The sequence below is a fragment of the Macrobrachium nipponense genome, chromosome 11 (assembly GCF_015104395.2).
Source record: "Macrobrachium nipponense isolate FS-2020 chromosome 11, ASM1510439v2, whole genome shotgun sequence".
In the NCBI taxonomy this organism is placed as follows: Eukaryota; Metazoa; Arthropoda; class Malacostraca; order Decapoda; family Palaemonidae; genus Macrobrachium; species Macrobrachium nipponense.
The window spans coordinates 87,961,777-87,979,528 of NC_061087.1; the positions used below are offsets into that span (position 1 = coordinate 87,961,777).

At 37.3% G+C, this 17,752-nt stretch overlaps 1 protein-coding gene across 14 annotated transcripts in view; it reads right to left on the reverse strand.

The window, feature by feature from the left end:
• LOC135207012 (retinoic acid receptor RXR-like) overlaps positions 1-17,752 on the reverse strand; it is a 534,958-nt gene that overhangs the window by 14,056 nt on the left and 503,150 nt on the right. For 10 of the 14 annotated variants that reach the window (XM_064238697.1, XM_064238706.1, XM_064238693.1 and 7 more), the window contains 3 exons: positions 5,515-5,644; positions 4,294-4,461; positions 1,038-1,218 (listed from right to left, as the gene is read on the reverse strand). In XM_064238697.1, coding sequence (XP_064094767.1) covers positions 1,038-1,218; positions 4,294-4,461; positions 5,515-5,644 — 479 coding nt within the window. The remainder of the gene's footprint in view (positions 1-1,037; positions 1,219-4,293; positions 4,462-5,514; positions 5,645-17,752) is intronic. The other 4 variants (XM_064238694.1, XM_064238678.1, XM_064238712.1 and 1 more) reach the window with 1 other exon arrangement.

Consider the following 17,752-nt stretch of genomic DNA (forward strand, 5'->3'; position numbering starts at 1 on the left):
ATTATTAGTTTATTCATTTCTTTTCAACTTTTTATTTGATATTACTATAGTCAGAATTAATTTGAAATTAATACTCTATGCTTTTGTATGACAGTACAGTGAATTTGCAATCGGCTTTTATTTATTTATAACACAATGGAAGAGGGGAAAGATACAAAAGTATCTTGGCCTCTAATGAAATCAGTTTTTTTTATGTCCAAAAATACAGGATTATTCCTGGTGCTTTGCTACATTGTATGGTTATGCAAAATAAACTGGACACATTAAAATTATATTCTAATACTGTACTAGTAAATTTTATGCAATTACTTCACAGGAAGTAAACAATTGTATACATTTATATTAGTGAATATACAAAAAGGAGTTGAAAATGATTGTACAGTTTGATACTTGAAAGGAATTTGAATTGTTAAACAATGATGTATGTTCACAGACTCTGAAAGGGTTAATTCATCCACACTGCTAGTAAGGAACGAATGCAAGTTGGGAAATCACAAAAACCTTGATAAATTTTGTATAAATGAAAATGTTTAATTTTCCACTAATGGTAAAAAAATAGTAAATAGGATCTATTAAAAAAAAAAAAGTTGGCAATTCCACTTCAATATCATCTGGCTGAAACTTCAATTGACAATTCCACTTCAATATCATGTTGCTGAAACTTAAAATTCAAGTTTGAATCAGGCATTCCCATAAGACTACAATTGTACTCTTCCGAATTATCTTCTTACATACAAGAGAAATTGGTTCTAGTACAGAATCCGATAATATTTCTTTTCTTTCAGAATACAGCCAACTTATCACTTTTGTAACAAAGCAAGGCCATTAGTTTGAGAACCACTCGTGCCACATCTTATGTAAACCAAATTATAATTCAAGTGCTATATTTACAAACAATTTCTACAGTATAACATTTTTATAAATTTCATGAGAATATGAATCAGTGCTCTCAATCAATCATGGATGCTATACACCAATCATGCGGACAACAAAACAAAATGAAGGAAGTCTGCCCAGTGCAGAACAACCAAGCCCACCTCTATTCCCCCTACCTGGACCGCTTCTCTCTTCATGCCCATGGATAGACACTTCTGATATCGACAATACTGGCATCTATTACGTTGTCGTTTATCTATTGTACAGACTCTGTCTTCTCGACAGGCATATGAGAGGTCTTTCCGAACGGTTCTCTTGAAGAAACCTTTGCAACCCTCACAACTGAAAAAGAAGCGGCAAATTTTTATTATGATGGGGTCTTTTTTTTTTTTTTAAGTGCTTGGAGACGGTAATCATGCCAATTTAAATAAAACTGAATTTAAATGACATCACACACAATATGACTAGCATGACAAATCAGATGCAATCACATGATTACTCATGCCCACACTTGCATATAACCAAGCTGGTCAGGGAACAATTGAGTTCAATATTCAGTACACTGGACATTTTGTCCTGATAATAAGCAACAAAATAATAAAATTTTCAAAATATGCACAATAAACAAATACATTATTGCAATCAACAATGCACACAATCTTTTCAATCAAAACACCATAGGTTTACAATATAATATACATTAAAACAACTGCTAACATTTAAAGTGGTTATTCAGTGAATGAAACATGCAATGGGTATGTGCCTAGAAATGGAACGGAGGTAACATTAAAAAATACAGACAATATTCATTTGCAACAGCAGTCTACATGGGATCCTTTGCAAATAACCAAAACTAATACATTATGATTTATACAACAGTGATTTAGAGTAAAAATAAAGCAAAAGGGGCCTAATAAATCTGTAAAAGTCAAGCAGAAGGATATTAAAATAGACATCAAAATGCTATACAATTAAATTAATCAGAGCTAAAATTGGAACATCACTTCCAAGGCTTTGCAATTTCTTCATAAATGCAACAGTGAGGTCTTATATTTTTCCTGAAAACCATTAAGAACTTAATCCTCTTAAAATATGAATCTGACATTATTCAGCAACATTGAGAAGAAACTGATGGTAATAACTATGGTATTGGCAAGGCATTATTTGCATTTAGAGTAATGTGATAGCACTGGTATCAATGCCATACAGCAAGTAAACCAAGTGCTACAGAAATGTTTTTTTACCCAAAGCACAACAGCATATTTCAAAGAATGAGTGAAAAACTTTGTTGAAGAATAACAAGAATTTAAGCGAAATCATTTTTTCAAATAAACAGAAAGAATTTTTTTTTCTTTTGAGCTCAGAGAGATGGCATAGGAAAGAGACATCGAGCGTGAATTCATTCACCGAGGCCCTATGCATCCCATGGGTGCCAGAGGATTAAGTAAGTATAAGTATACATAAAAATTCCCTTGTGATTCTGGATTCTTCTTTAAAAGTACATTTATGATATTTTGAAATTACAAGAATTTCCTTTATTTTTGGCTAAAAAAGATATGAATACTGTACTGCAATTTTCTAAAAAAGTGAATTTAATAACAGTTGCATATCTGAGACTTTCAAGGCTGATATGACTTTAGCTACACTGAATCAATAAAACTATCTTTCATGATTTTTTAAAATAAACTTTAACCATTTCCTTCAGTTAATATAATCAATATGGACACGTGAATTAGCATTACACTCGATACTTCCTTATTTGAGGAGTCTGGGCTCAATCATGGGCACTAAATGCTTTCCAAACATCACCTAATTCCTACAAGGGATATGTCTTACTAATGCTTTATGGTTATGTAAAGCTCTGAAACATCTTTTAGCCGTATACCCATCTGTTGGAGATAGCAGAATGAATTTTCACTGGAAAACCTTTCGGCTGTACTGTACTGTGTCATTTCAAAGTTTTTGTATTGCCAATAACAGTTTTTAAAGGTTGAATTTTTACTAGTCTACAATTACTGCATAAGATCCACATTCCATCTTGCCAGCTATATAGATGTGAACTTAGAGGAGCCTTGCTGAACTGGTATAGTAACAGTAACATAAATCTGTGCAAACTTGTGTTCTATTTATAGATTAGATTTCCAGAGCTTATTTACTTGACACATTTTCATTAAAAGCAATTCTACATCTGATTATGGGGAGTTTCTGAAATCATAACTGACACAATGATGGATCGTATAAGAATAGTTCTATGACTTGAACTCTGCATAGCTAACCAGAAGATAATGCCTCCCAAAATGACAAAGGTTCTACTATTATTAACAATTGCTCCTCTGTCAATCAGAGGTAAGAATAGAAGGCTGAAAAGAAATTGTCCAACCAAAATGAATGGAAGGCATGCTCAATGCCACTCTGGAAGTGTCTTGTCAACACTAAGACCTTGACATCATCATCACCATTACAAAATCCACATGATGATGACCATACCCATATGAAGGAAATGGAAAAGCAACTTACATTAGTGGTGTGGTGATTACAGTATATATACTCATCTCATCTGCACAAAAAGGGTTTATTGCACTGACAACATAAGAGGGAAATGACTCCAGAATTTCCCTACCATTTCTCCTATTAAGGAAGACTAGAGCTAAGCCTTTATGAGTAGGGAATGAGAAGGTCCGGCCATGCACAGAAACCTAGCAGTCTCTCCTAAACTTTACAAATTAATATTCAAAAGAAACTGGAAAAGAGAAAAGGATATTAAGAGATTACATAGTGTCACTCTTATGACCCAAATTGAAGGAAAGAAAAAATAAGAGTTGTTCAATAGGAAAATGAAGCTGAAAAAATGGACTAAAATCTTTATCTTTTTTATTCAACCTGAATAATATATATTTCTCTTCCAAGGACCATTCTTAAATTTACGTTCACAAAGAAAATGGAACTCGCAGTGAAATACTAGAGGATCATGTTAAAGCCAACGTACAATACTTTAAATCACCCATTTGTAAATTAACTGTAAATTAATGAAGCTAACATGTGATGGCAACCATTAAATTTGACTGAAAAATAGTTTACAAGTGCTTTTCACTTTGCATCAGAGGAAATTTCTTTTCTTTAGAATATTTCAAGGTAATATGCAGAGGTATTTTTGACTAGATAAGCACTAGCAATGACAACTGGTCACAGATAATTCAGAAATGTATATTAACTAATTTACTCTCACCTAATAATTGATATTCAACTCAAGTGCTCATCATTACATACCAAAACACTAAATAGCCTACAAGCAAAGTAGCTACGTGTGTGCTGATGAATTACTTGTGCATAGTGATTTCTTTCTGGGATTCTAATAAAAAACTATGCGTTGAAATAAAAATGAGGATGTGAAACTACTGCGCTCGTGTAATGTCTCACCTGTACACTCCATAATGTTTGCCTGATGCCCTGTCCCCACAGATAGAACACAAGTGTTTTGACCCAGACAAAGGGTGGTTGGGTGGATACTGTGTAGGAGATGTGCTCAACCCACTGCTGCTTCCACTTCCACTTGATCCAATCACGAAAGGTTGTGGATTGGACACACTACAAAAGAAGCGCAACATTAACTTCGGCACTGAAAATTTGTAAATATCAGAAGGGAAAAAATAATAGTGATAAATAATAGGCTTTTAAGATTTTCATTGAATTATACATATGATTTGTGTTTAACACACACACACACACTAGAAAGGATACGCTTTCTTTTACTGACAACCCATATTCTAACAGGGATTTAAAAAGCTATAAAAGAAAGAAATTTAGGAATTATTTTTTTTTTTTTGCAGAAGGAACTACCTATTCATACTCAAACAGGTAGTAATCATGGAAGACACCATTATTTTTATTAATATTATTGTTGTTGTAAATGTAAAGCTTGAGTCTTATATGATTAATAGCACCGAGTCGCAATAGTTAGGCTGTTGTATCCTTCATGTACAGCTAGAAATTACAAGAAACAAATAGGAATGCTGCCAATAAATGGTACACTTTGTCTAAAATAGTAAAATCAATGTCAGCCATGTATAAGTACATAAACCTAATATACTTGTTAAGATAAAATCAGTACATCACCACTATACAAATAACTGATCAACTTTAAAACATTGCATTTATCAATCTAACAACTTTTTAGACATTAAATATGAAAGACTTCTTGAGAAGTTTACTGAATTATCTCTTGGTCAATGTGGTTGGGACCATTATTGCAGCTTTCCTAACCCAAGAGTTTCAGCAACTATTTTTCCTGGATTTATCAGCTGATGTGATTTCAAAAAGGATTTCTCTGATATTTTAACAAAATTATTCAAAATGAAAAGATAATTAACTAAATGGATCTTTCATACTGCTTCTAATTTTTAAAAAATCCTTTACTTAATTTATAACCCTACAACTTCCAAGAGGGTGGTATAGCTTAAGATCCAACTCATCCTTTTAACAAGATTTTCTTTGTATCTATCCAGTATAATGCCAAGGCCATTTAAGTTACCACCTGGTCAGGTAAACGTGGCTTAAATATATCATGGCAATGAAGCATCAATTATAATAGATAAGAGTAGATAAAAATGAATGAGGAGACGACAGCATCTCGAAACTCACCTGGGAGAGGCGGGCTCTCCATTTGTATTGGAGTAGTTGGAAGTGGCAGGGGAGAGCAGAGATCCACTGTCGGGGGTCACATTCAAAGGGGACTGCCGATCCAGTGACCCTGACATCCCTATATCTAACCCTGAAAACGAAAACAAGTATTAAACGCATGGTGTTGGGTTACAACCCTGGCATCCCATTTCACTGCCGTATATATTAGACATTCAATGTTATTTATTACAACTATAAATATGCATAATTTAAATTTGATTACAAATGGCTATTAATAATTCAATAAATTGAAATTAATTTAATCCACAAAGATATAGATATAATACAGACAGCTGGAGGAAGTAAACTACTTTGCATAAACAAAGTTACAGATGAAGATATGGACAGAAGTAATAAACACACGACATAAAACAACTGACAACAATGAAAACTGTTCACTAAGTTTTCACTTTGAAAATGGTTGACTTTTCTCCAAAAATACACAAACATTTCAAATACAGTCGTAAGAAGTTACAGAAACTATATATCTAGAACTAACAATCCAGATGCGATATACATTTGTTCCATGCGCTCTCTTGAGATCTTTCACCATCCCACGAATTTCCGTCTTAATAAAAACAAATAAAATGTGAATTCCTTGAAACTTAGTCATCTGAACCTCAAGTCTTCATGAACCTTTATGCTTTCTTTTTTGTCTAATGAAGGTCACCAAATTCTCCTTTAGGTCGTATGACAGGATTGGCAATAAACAGCTCAATCCTTACAGTTATTTCATCATGACTGATATATCTATATATCGGTAAAAGCAAGCGGCAAATAATTGTAGACTAGCATACTTTAAAATGGCCCCAAGATATGCCAAAATACAAGCAAAAGCAAAATAAGACATTGAAAATCCACTTTGAACTGAAATTCCGTCCTGCAAAACATATAAAAATGTATTCTTTGAAAAGAAACTGAAAAAAGTTACCCAGAATAACAATGAAAAGAAAAACGTTACCATAACAAAAGTTTGCTGATTTTTCAATATCAGTGAACGGTCCATTAACGACATACAACGGGAATTCAAATGGTTGAAAAAAAATTAAGTCAACTACAAAGTGTAGATTTCTATGACAGTCTACAGACTGGGGAAATAGTCAAGTTTCATGTCCAGTAGTCTAAGCTGTGAGTGACTTCACACTCACAGCTTAGATTACTGGACAAGAAATATGACCACTTTCGAATGCAAAGTTGCAAAGCATACATTAGAAGAAGAAAATTCAAAATGGGTATATAATCTAAGTAGGAAGCCATGAATAGCTGCTTTATCATACAAGGAATTTTAAAGAGTAATTCATAATTACTGTACCGCATTCTACAGTCAATTAAACAACTAATACCACTTTTTAATGAGTAATAACGTACAAATTACGCTATACCTCCAAAACAATAGCCCTTCCAAAATAAATATATAAATTGCACTAACAACGGATTCCTTTTCACGCTGCAATGACATGACAATCCTTCCTAAATGTCATATCCCGTGTGTTCCGAACAATTAGGTTACAAAAACAAATAAACTGTAACAACAGAGTTCACGACAAAAGAACTTCCCTCTCTCCAGCAGCGCTACTCTCCCCTTCGTCACATCCGAACAACAAACGCGGAACAATGGCCCCCATACACATTTGCATAAATTGCATTCATATTTATGAAAGCATATGTCGCCGTGACCGTGAAAATTGGGTCGGCGCTACTAACAGCACCGGACGTCGAAAACTTTGTAGAGAATAAGGTGATCCATTTCGTCCCATGTCATTACGTATGATTTGGCAGTTTTGCAGTGTTATCACGATTTATATTTATCGTTCTCCCACTATCATCACGGGCTGTTATCAGTCATTATTTACTTTTAAACTACAAGTATAACCTTACGCCCCATCCTAATCTCTCTTTCTCTCTCAGGTGCAGAGAATGAGCCTATGGTTTAGTACCAGGAACGGGGAATCCCCACTAACGGATAATAAAAACATACGAAAAAGCGACAAAAGGTTTTTTTTTTTTTATTTAAATGCGAAAAAGTTTTTTTTTAAATAAGAGGAAATGACCAAAACGAAATCTCTAACAGTGACATAATACAGGACGGATAATTTCACGAACAGTTTGCTCTCAAATAGTCTCCTCAAATGCTACTAAAATGACAGGAATAGTACAAATTAATATAAAACGACCAAACCAGCTGCAATGCTCAGTTTTCCTCTGGACCTTACAAAGTGCCGTCCAGCCAGGTGACGACCAAGAGGGGGAATACAACACAGCAACAACAACGATGCTGTGGAGATGCCACCAGCAGGCGGCCAAGCAGGGGACTGATTGGAGGGCCAGCCATAAGGGCATAAAAAAGTGACGTTCAGTCAGCAGGTGGGAAAGAAAACCAAATATATGGGGACAGGAGGTATTCCTTTAACTTCGGGCAAAAAGACAACCATAAAGGGACTCCGAGACTCCCTTCATTGCTTCAAGGGACAAAATTCACAAGATTCAAGGATATAATTTCGTACAAGAAGTAAAATCAACAAACACCACCAAAACCCAAAATCAACAAACACCACCAAAACCCTTTTATTTCCCTATAACAGAATATTAAAAAGCGACTCCCAGATTCTCTTTGTTGGCCTTAAACAGTTTTTTTTAAAGACTGAACAATTGCTTTAGTTGTCAATAAAAACCAAAATTCATAGAAATCTAAGTCTTATTTTCTATTGCCTGTAAGACACAAAATTTTAAAAACACCGGGATACATTTAAGCTAGAGACAGCATGCAGATCGGGTGAATGGTGCAGTGTATAGCTAGGGTTTCCGACGAGCTACTGGTAAGCCTTCTTCTGTGTAGGGAAAAGAAGCTTTCACCCTTGTGACACTTTTTTTGCAGACGGGGTTACTCAGCAGCTGAATTATGAATGTGCTACTGATCACTGTCTTGCCTTTTCTAGGGAGCTAAACCTTGTTTGGGGAAAAGCCTTCTTGTTGATAGAATAAAAACAAAACAAGACTCCTTGATTCCTTTTATATGCCTCAAGAATCTCATAAAATGCCCAAAGTTCCTTTTCCCAGAGCTCTGAGAAACGTTTCATAAAATAGTTCGACACTTCTTTTATGCCATATTGAATTTCCTGAAAGAAACCGAGATGCCTTCCCTCACTGGCCTTGAGAAACAACCAAGTAAAGGGCGAGAACCTTTTTCTCATAATAAAGAGCATCGCAAAAACAAACTATGGCGAAGAATCCAGTCAAGAATATCATCACCGTCACTATCCAATTACATTCAATGTTTGTGTGTGCGGGTTGTTCACTTCAAGCACAACCTTCTAGAATTTCGTGGATTATCTTGGGAATGGCTTGGAATTTTACAAGGCAGGTGTCCCAGCCGAAAGGATGTAATGGAAAAATTTCCCATTATATTGGTGAGAGAGAGAGAGAGAGAGAGAGAGAGAGAGAGAGAGAGAGAGAGAGAGAGAGAGAGAGAGAGAGACTTCAATAACCTACTATAAAAAAAAGTAAATACATCACCAGGACTTATGATAAAAACAACTGACGGTCTACGACATCCCAAAGAAATTGCCATGTAAAAATTCAGAGGAAAGAAGTCAGCAATCACTCAAATCTACATCATAATCAAAGCAAGGTGTTGCACATCAAAAAGTACAATGGCTATTAAGTTTCTTCATTTTTTTTTTTATTTGCTGTCGGCGTCAATGACGCCTCCTGGTGTATTACAAATCTGTTACATGTACCGCGAGTGTTTACAAACGTGGCCTTGAAGTAACCATATTCACACACAAACACGGATTTGCTCACTCCGACAACAACAACGCCCTTCTGGGCAGTGTTAATAAGTTCTGAAAGTATGCTCGCACGTGAGTAATTTACTTATAAGCATGTCATGGCAGAGAGAGAGAGAGAGAGAGAGAGAGAGAGAGAGCATTTAAGTTCCATTTACAGGTGAACAATTTCCTTTTAATATAACTATCACAGATTTGCAAGACCTACAAGGCTGTTCTCAACGAGTAAATCTATATATCTGTCGTCGGTATATGCGAGGCAACCTGCAGCGTCTCATTTCCCGCCCTTGTATCTTTAATAGAGTCTTTTTCTAGGCTTCGAAGGCAGCTCCACTGGACGCATGCGTCGACGTGCTAATGGGCCATGAAGGCATGCGATTACAAGCAGAAGGAATGTCGACCATGCCTGACCACCTCCGCAGAAAATGACACGCTTCGTTCACGCAATGGCCAGGAAGAGGCCCCTCTCTTCCCAGGAAGGGGGCCCTTTTCCCTGCCCTGCTTCCTGGCCTGAAACCTACGAGATAGACGTACCAGTTGCCCCCCCCCCCCCCACCCTTTTTTTTTTCTGTAAAGCCAGTTCCTGGCAGTCATCTAGAAAAATATTGCAACATCAGGATATTCTGATTCTGATTCATCTATTTCATCCTTTAGGATGTTTATGAAAAATGTTCGAATAACGTGTAAATATGCCTAACATGAAAGAAATTAATACTATAAGCCTAACATAAAAAATAATACTATAAGCCTAACAAACAAATGAATACTAAGCTTTAGAATAATATACATCGTCATTTGAGTGAGCCAGCACTACTCAAGTGGCTGCAACACTGATGTTATTTGCACGTTGTCTAAAGAAACCATTTTAAAAAGTTTCAGTTTTCCAAACGGAAAGCTAATATTCTAACAAGTAAATTTCGTTAATGATTTCGGATATTGGTGTTCTTCCTTCAGTTTACCTAAGAAAAGGATTTTTGTATTCCTATTGGTAGTCAAAGTCACTGTTGGAAGGGACATTATTGTTCATAATTTCAATACTGAGTGGTATAAATACATACATGTTGGTGACATTAATAAAAATGTGAACTCAACGCCGAAGAAAAATGAAATTCAATTATGTTTACATTGAATTTAATCATTTCATTCCCAACTGAACTTACAATAAGCAACAGATTAAAATTGTTCTTTGTCTTTAAACATTCTTAATCAAACTCAAATTATTAAGAGTCGGTACCAAATATCTTGGAATATTCGCGCAATTCAGAATTTTCTATAAAAAAAAAAAAAAAAAAAAAAGAGCTCAAAATGAGTTCTCACGCACTGTATCTCACGTGACAATTGTCAGTATAATTGTAACAAATTTCTAGAAAGCTGACACTTACCAGCAATATGAAAGGAAAAGAGAAACCAATTTGCATGCAGTAAGCATCCACAAGGTAGATAAAAATACAAGAACAAGCACAGACAAAAGATTTTAAGGGTAACAGGGGTATCCGAAGAATAACACTACCCAGGACAGGATTCTGGGTATAATAGCAAATTATGATACGTTCCTGAACATAAAGAAGCTACAATGTGGAGGCTACACAATGATGGCAATGTTTCCAAAATCCGAATTCAATTCCAGTGCTGAAATAAGAATGCCTCCCTCCATGCTCAAAAAGACACGAGAACTGACATAAGCAAGGTACCTGATCAGAGAGCATTTTGCCGAGCTGAAATACATAGTTCCTAGAACTGTAAGCATGAGAACTGAGATAAGATCGGCTCCGGATCCATTAATATGCTTCCAAAAGCATAGTTTGTTTGTATTGTTTGTATGGTGTTTTTACGTTGCATAACCAGTGGTTATTCAGTAATGGGACCACCAACACCATAAGGCGCTGCTGCGTCTACAATCAGAACGATCGCAAGAGAGCTGAAATACTCAAGCTGACGCCTCATAGGAGCTGAAATGCTCATTGCTCCACACTCAGGTAGTTTGAGAAGTAAATTTTAATAAGCACGCCTCCAAATTCACAGCTTGAAAACTGAAATACGCATGCCTCCAGTCACAGCATGAAAGCTAAATGAAGTATGCGTGTCTCCAAATTTAGAGCATCAAAGCTGAAATATGCATTCCTCCAAAATCCGAACTTGGAAACTGAAATACACATACCTCCAAATTCGAAGCTAGAAAGCTGCAATACGCACGCCTCCAAATTCAAATCTTGAGAGCTCAAATACACATGCCTCCAAATGCAGAGCTTAAAGTTGAAATACGCACGCCTCCAAATTCAAAGCTTGAGAGCTCAAATACCCATGCTAACAATTTCAGAGCTTGAAAGCTGAAATACACATGACTCCAAACTCAAATCTTAAAAGCTGAAATACGCATACCTCCAAATTAAGGGCTTGAAAGCTGCAATATTCATGCCTCCTAATTCAAAACTTGAAATCTGAAATACATATGCCTCCAAATTCAGGGCTTGAAAGCTGAAATACGAATGCCTACCAAATTCAAAGCTTGAAAGCTGAAATACGCATACATCCGAATTCAGAGCTTGAAAGCTGAAATGTGCACGCCTCCATAATCGCTGAAAAAGGCACGCCTCCAAATTCAAGCTGAAACAGGCATGCGTGCAAATTCAAAGCTTGAAAGCTGAAACATGCACGCCTCCAAATTCAGAACGCACCAGAACTGAAATACGCACCATACCGACAACCACAACGCAATTTTGAGAGCTCACGCTAATTCGACCCGTGACATTTTTCTCCGGCACATCTCCTTTACCGCGCGCCACTTTCACATTTTGCAAGGCACTAACGACCATTAGCATAAAAATACTTCATCATCGGATAATGGTGGCTGTGATCGGACTGGCCCCCCCGACTACCCTTGGAGGTTCGACGGGGTATTCACCCCAAAAGACTAAATCAAAGTTAATGGGCAAAGGAGATTTCTTTAAAACGGAAATGGAATAAACGATTACACAATAAAAGCATTATGATGTGGAATTCATGAGGCAATGTTATTTAAACACTGTTACGTGAAGCAACAAAGGAAATATTTAATTATGCTGGACATAATCACATTCAGTTGTTGAAATTGTTAAAACCGTACTCACAATTTGAAATTAAAAAAAATATAAAAATATTCTTGTTCTGAAGTAAAAAAAAAAAAAAAAAACAGTGCAAATTTTGAAGCTGCAAACTTTTAAACACATCTTGAAAATACCTGAAGCCATTTCTTTATTTGATTCAAAAGCCAACCAAACAATACTAGTATATAACTAAGCCATTCATTCAATTATATGAATTTCGTTTTGGTATACCTACATTACCTTGTGTGAATCTGTTACTTTAATCTCAAGACCAGGAGGGCCAAACTAAAGTTCAGAAAACATTAAAAAAAAGCAATAAACTAAGTATACATTAAAACAAATTAACATGATAAGTTTGCACTTATACCACACTGCTCAGCAAGCTAAGCATGTACAACACTGACTTGGAGGCATTGCAAAATGAAGACGTCTACACAAGGGCAAAATGACATACATAATGTATTAAGTACACGGACACGAGAAAAGGCTCCGAATGATGGTTCGCTTCATTTAAAGCTGGTAACAGCATCAGAAAGCTTGCTCTCTTCATTCGTGACATTTTATCTGTCTGAAATTGTTTTAAATGCAGTTCAGGTATCACTGCATTATATATACGACCTGATTTGAAGTTCGTGAAACAAGGTTTGATTTGAAATGCAGTGCTGCTTACTGCACTTCTCATTAGAAGCAAAACTATTTTGTACAGAATGCTTATAAGAAAGAAAGCCTGTCTTCAAAACCAAGATCTAAATTTTATTTTCCTGGATATATTGGAAAGGCCAGTCAAAGAGTTCTGACCCAAGCTCTCCCCATCACGTTTTTACCCCGATAGCATCTCCCCAGACTTCACTGATCATCATTTTGTGATGCCAAAGAGCAACAGATGGATCACTCAACAGCACAGCAATTTCAGGCTCATTCAAAAAAATACAATTCCTTCATCTTTTCACACAAAGAAATCCATTGATTTGTAAGTTCTCTGGCTTCACTGTCTTGCAAAACCAACAAGGAATAAAAAAAAAAAAAAAACACCAACAACGTTTCATTGCTCCATGCAGCGCGACCACATTCGAGAATAAGTCCACTAAGCCAAGACTTTTCTTTTCCAGAAAAAGAATTTGTTTTCAAAAATTTATAGTTAAAAAAAACTGTAATTATGGATTGGTTTCCAATCCAGTGCTGACTTAGCTGCACAGCAGATTTTGATGTGTTAGAAACGCAAGTCTAGTATCAATGCATTATACATAACTTGATTTGAAATAAAATTTAAGTTTAACTGCCAGCGAAAAAAAAGGTTTAATCTAAAATTTAGTGCTGGTCTTACTGCACCTGTTATTTCATATCTCGATGCATAAATATATTTCCATAAACTTCGATGGTTGCTGGAGAACTCTATAGGTCCCTCCCGTTGTAATTAATAGTGAGTGACTAGGGTTTTATCGTACTCTGTGTCCATTCAAACTTTGAGGAACTAAGTTTTCCTTGCCAACATGATGCAACTGCTCACAAACCATTTCTTTACTGGAAGTTCCTCCCATTACAACAAGCTTGAGCAACTTCCAAGGCAGCTTCCTTTCTTTTCCATAGAGGCGAAGGGCTGCCAATTGGGATTATAAGGACAATAAATGATCGGTTACATAAGTGTTGAAAGGACGTAGTAATTCCATTTTAGAGAACGGTATTATTATCATTATATTATTTTATTATTAAATATACATGCAATTACATTGAACACAACAAAATGAACATCAACTTGAAATGCAAGCTCTCACAATAATAAATGCTTACATTCATACACAAGCATATCGACCAAATGTTTATTTATTCTGAGAGAGAGAGAGAGAGAGAGATTCCCTGAAGAGACTTATACGTTATCTCCTGCTAATGTGCCTTGTCCCCCTACAATCATCATAACAACAAAATACCTTATCTTGCCCATTAGCGCATATATGGAGAGGTTTATCTCACACAAACACACACACACACGCCTCGGCTAGATATGTAGATGTACCACCATAATTACCATAACACGTCAGCTTTTTTTTCTCTGTCTGTCAGTCTGTCTGTCTGTCTGGATACAGCTAAGTGCGTTTCTCATCGCACCGTGAAATTGAACACATCAACAAAACGTGCGATACCTACAATTAGGTGTCATTGTAATGGCCGAGATCCTCTAGACACAAAAAACACCAACACAATCAAACCTACATCTCTCTCTCTCCTCTCTCTCTCTCTCTCTCTCTCTCTCTCTCTCTCTCTCTCTCAACACACACACACACATACAAAACAGAGCCACTCGTTAAAATATGTAGTGATTTCAGGAATCTTGATAAATCTGTTATATCATAAAGGAATAATGGGAGATGTGTTCTACAGTCGTTGTCAGTTAATTAATAAACACTGTAAGGAGAGAGAAGAGAGAAGAGAGAGAGAGAGAGAGAAGAGAGAGAGAGAGAGAGAGAGAGAGAGTATCGTCAATAATACATGTACTCCAAAAGAAATGATCAAGTCTTCTGAGACCAGACAACCCAAATCCGCGATATATATTGGGTTAAAAAAAAAAACCCTTCGTCCATTTTCATTCGTAAGGAAAAATTATCTTAAAAGGAAGTTTCCTACTATGACAAAAAGATTCTGCCACGAAATTTTCCAAAGGACGTCCATGAGTCCAAGAATCTTGTTCTTTTTTGAGAGAAGAAGGTTACAGGTTACAAGGTGAACATCCGAGACTGCATCGCCAAAAAGCTCTTGTATAAATCAACAGCAGATTAAATTCATGGACTCTATCATTTTAAGGGCGAGGGAGGTAAGGGAGGAGAGAAGGTTAAGGACTTCCAATATCTCCTGACACATACTAATAAACAGCATACTGAACTCATTTATTAGGGGAGGAGGGTGAGAAAAATATGGTGTTGAAGGTGTCATCATATCCAGTATTTTGACAGCGTTGCAAACAATTCAAACGCACACCAACAAACGAGCGGACCGAGCTTGTTCACATTTCAAAGGACAGCGAAGACTAAAGAATAAAGGGAACAAAAATGGGGAACTCCAGAAATGTCAGCGAGACAGAACACAACCCCCCCGCCCCACCCCCAAACCTTCGCGCAGGTGGTGGCAGCAGCAGCAGCGAGAGAGAGAGAGAGAGAGAGAGAGAGAGAGAGAGAGAGAGAGAGAGAGAGACCACAAGCCAACTAGTTCTTCTCCAAGTTTGGGTGCAACCTTCGTGCCCCTCCTGCATGATGGAAGGGGACGGAGGGGACAGGGATGAATGTTGCAATGCAAGTCCACCTGCAACAAGCCGCCTGGGAGAACCTGGCCTTGGAAACGCTGCTAATTCAGATAGAGAGCGCTTAGGCGATGATAACTCGTCTGATGCATAACACCACAATTAATAAGGGCGGGGAGGGGGGGAAGGGGGGCGGCCAACAGACACTTCCAGGCATCTTCCGAGCGCTCGCGAGCGCGTGACGGGGGAACCGAAGAGGAAATATCGAGCTTCATCCTCCATTAAAAGACTCCGTCAAAGCATACGCGGGATAAAGACGAACTAGTGTCTGCAGAATGAAGACCTCACACTCTTATTATGCTAAATCTAAGACTGACGTAGTCGATGTATTGCGTCATACCAAGGTCGCGCTACAGTAAAGGTCAAGTCACAGCTGCAGAAGAACCGCTATCACGCTGCTCTCATGTAAACAAATTTACACGTCGTGTCCATGTTATGAGTAATCAAGTCATTGACAACTAATAGAGAGATCGGTCCTGAGAGAGATGATAATAAAGAATAATTCTATCATCGACAGTGGTTGGCATCGCTCTCCCTCCGGGAGAAATGGAGGGGGAAAGTGAGGACTTCTACAAATGTGTGTGACCTGGTTAATCAAGAACGTCTCCTCCTCCAGTCAGCAGAATAGAACCTAAGCTCAACGCGTTGCAAGGGGATCAAACACACACACACACACACACACACACACACTCACTCACTCACTCTCTCTCTCTCTCTCTCTCTCTCTCTCTCTCTCTCTCTCTCTCTCTCCTCCTTTTATGCGCATGAACACAAGTCGATAACAGACATACATGCAAAGATCTTTACCTATGTAAATCATGGATTTATGCTACAACTTATGAGTGTAATTTTCTCTCGGTTCACCTTTCCTAGCCTACTACGGTGTCTGCCTCTCTCTCTCTCTCTCTCTCTCTCTCTCTCTCTCTCTCTCTCTCTCTCTTTCTCACATATGTACACACCCATCTCCATCTACCTTTAGCTCTGCAGTAATAAAGACGCAAGGTCAACAAGCTGACTTGGGAGAGGATCTGGTCTGGTAGTGTGGTTTTACCACCATGGCTTAGTATGCAAAAGCAAGCAGCTACAGACTGAGAGAGAGAGAGAGAGAGAGAGAGAGAGAGAGAGAGAGAGAGAGAGAGAGAGAATTTTATTTTGTAGTTTAAATATGGATCAGTAATTCAAATCAACCCATAAACATCGAACCTTCTAAAGTTCATCGCCATCACTACTACTACTTCTATCATTATTAGTAACATACAATATTAGTAACAATAACAACGTAAATGTATTTTAGTTTGGGAATCTTGTTTGCTACCAATATAGAACACAGTGTATTACTATCAACACCGCTATCAGCCATCTCTCGTGATATCGTCGAGTTGCCAAATTTACTAAAAATTAAAAAAGAAAAGATCTTCGCCAATACCATCATCATCTTTAGTAGGGAAACTATAATAAGAAGTCCCCGTGATCAGACGTAGACGAGTTTTTACTTGGATAACGAGTCAGACAAGGTCTTGAGAGCGGCAGCTTCATTCTTCTACCACGAGAAATCAAACTGAAACCAGACGCAAAACGCAGAACACAACAATACCGTTTGGTACATCCGGGATTATCACACCGTCCTTGTCACGTCAGCCAATCGGAGGGCGTGTTGAAATCTCCTGGGACCATGCGGCATAGTGTTACTCATTTTCAGCGAGAGAGAGAGAGAGAGAGAGAGAGAGAGAGAGAGAGAGAGAGAGAGAATCTACCGTTTCCTTATACAATCATCGACATTCTTGATTAAGAAACTTCAAGAAACAAAATAAACCTCGACGTGACCTTCCTCTCCCTAACTAATACACACACACATATATATATACACGCAAACAAGCACACGACCCCTACAGCGGAAAAGAAGAACAAAGAACTTTTCGTCTGGAAAAGAAATCGAGGCTTCTAGAAGATGAAGGGGATGAAGATGGAGGGAGAATATGAAGAAGTTCTTAGGAAGAACACACACACACAGGTATGGCAAGTGCCTTCACAGGCCTGACCCC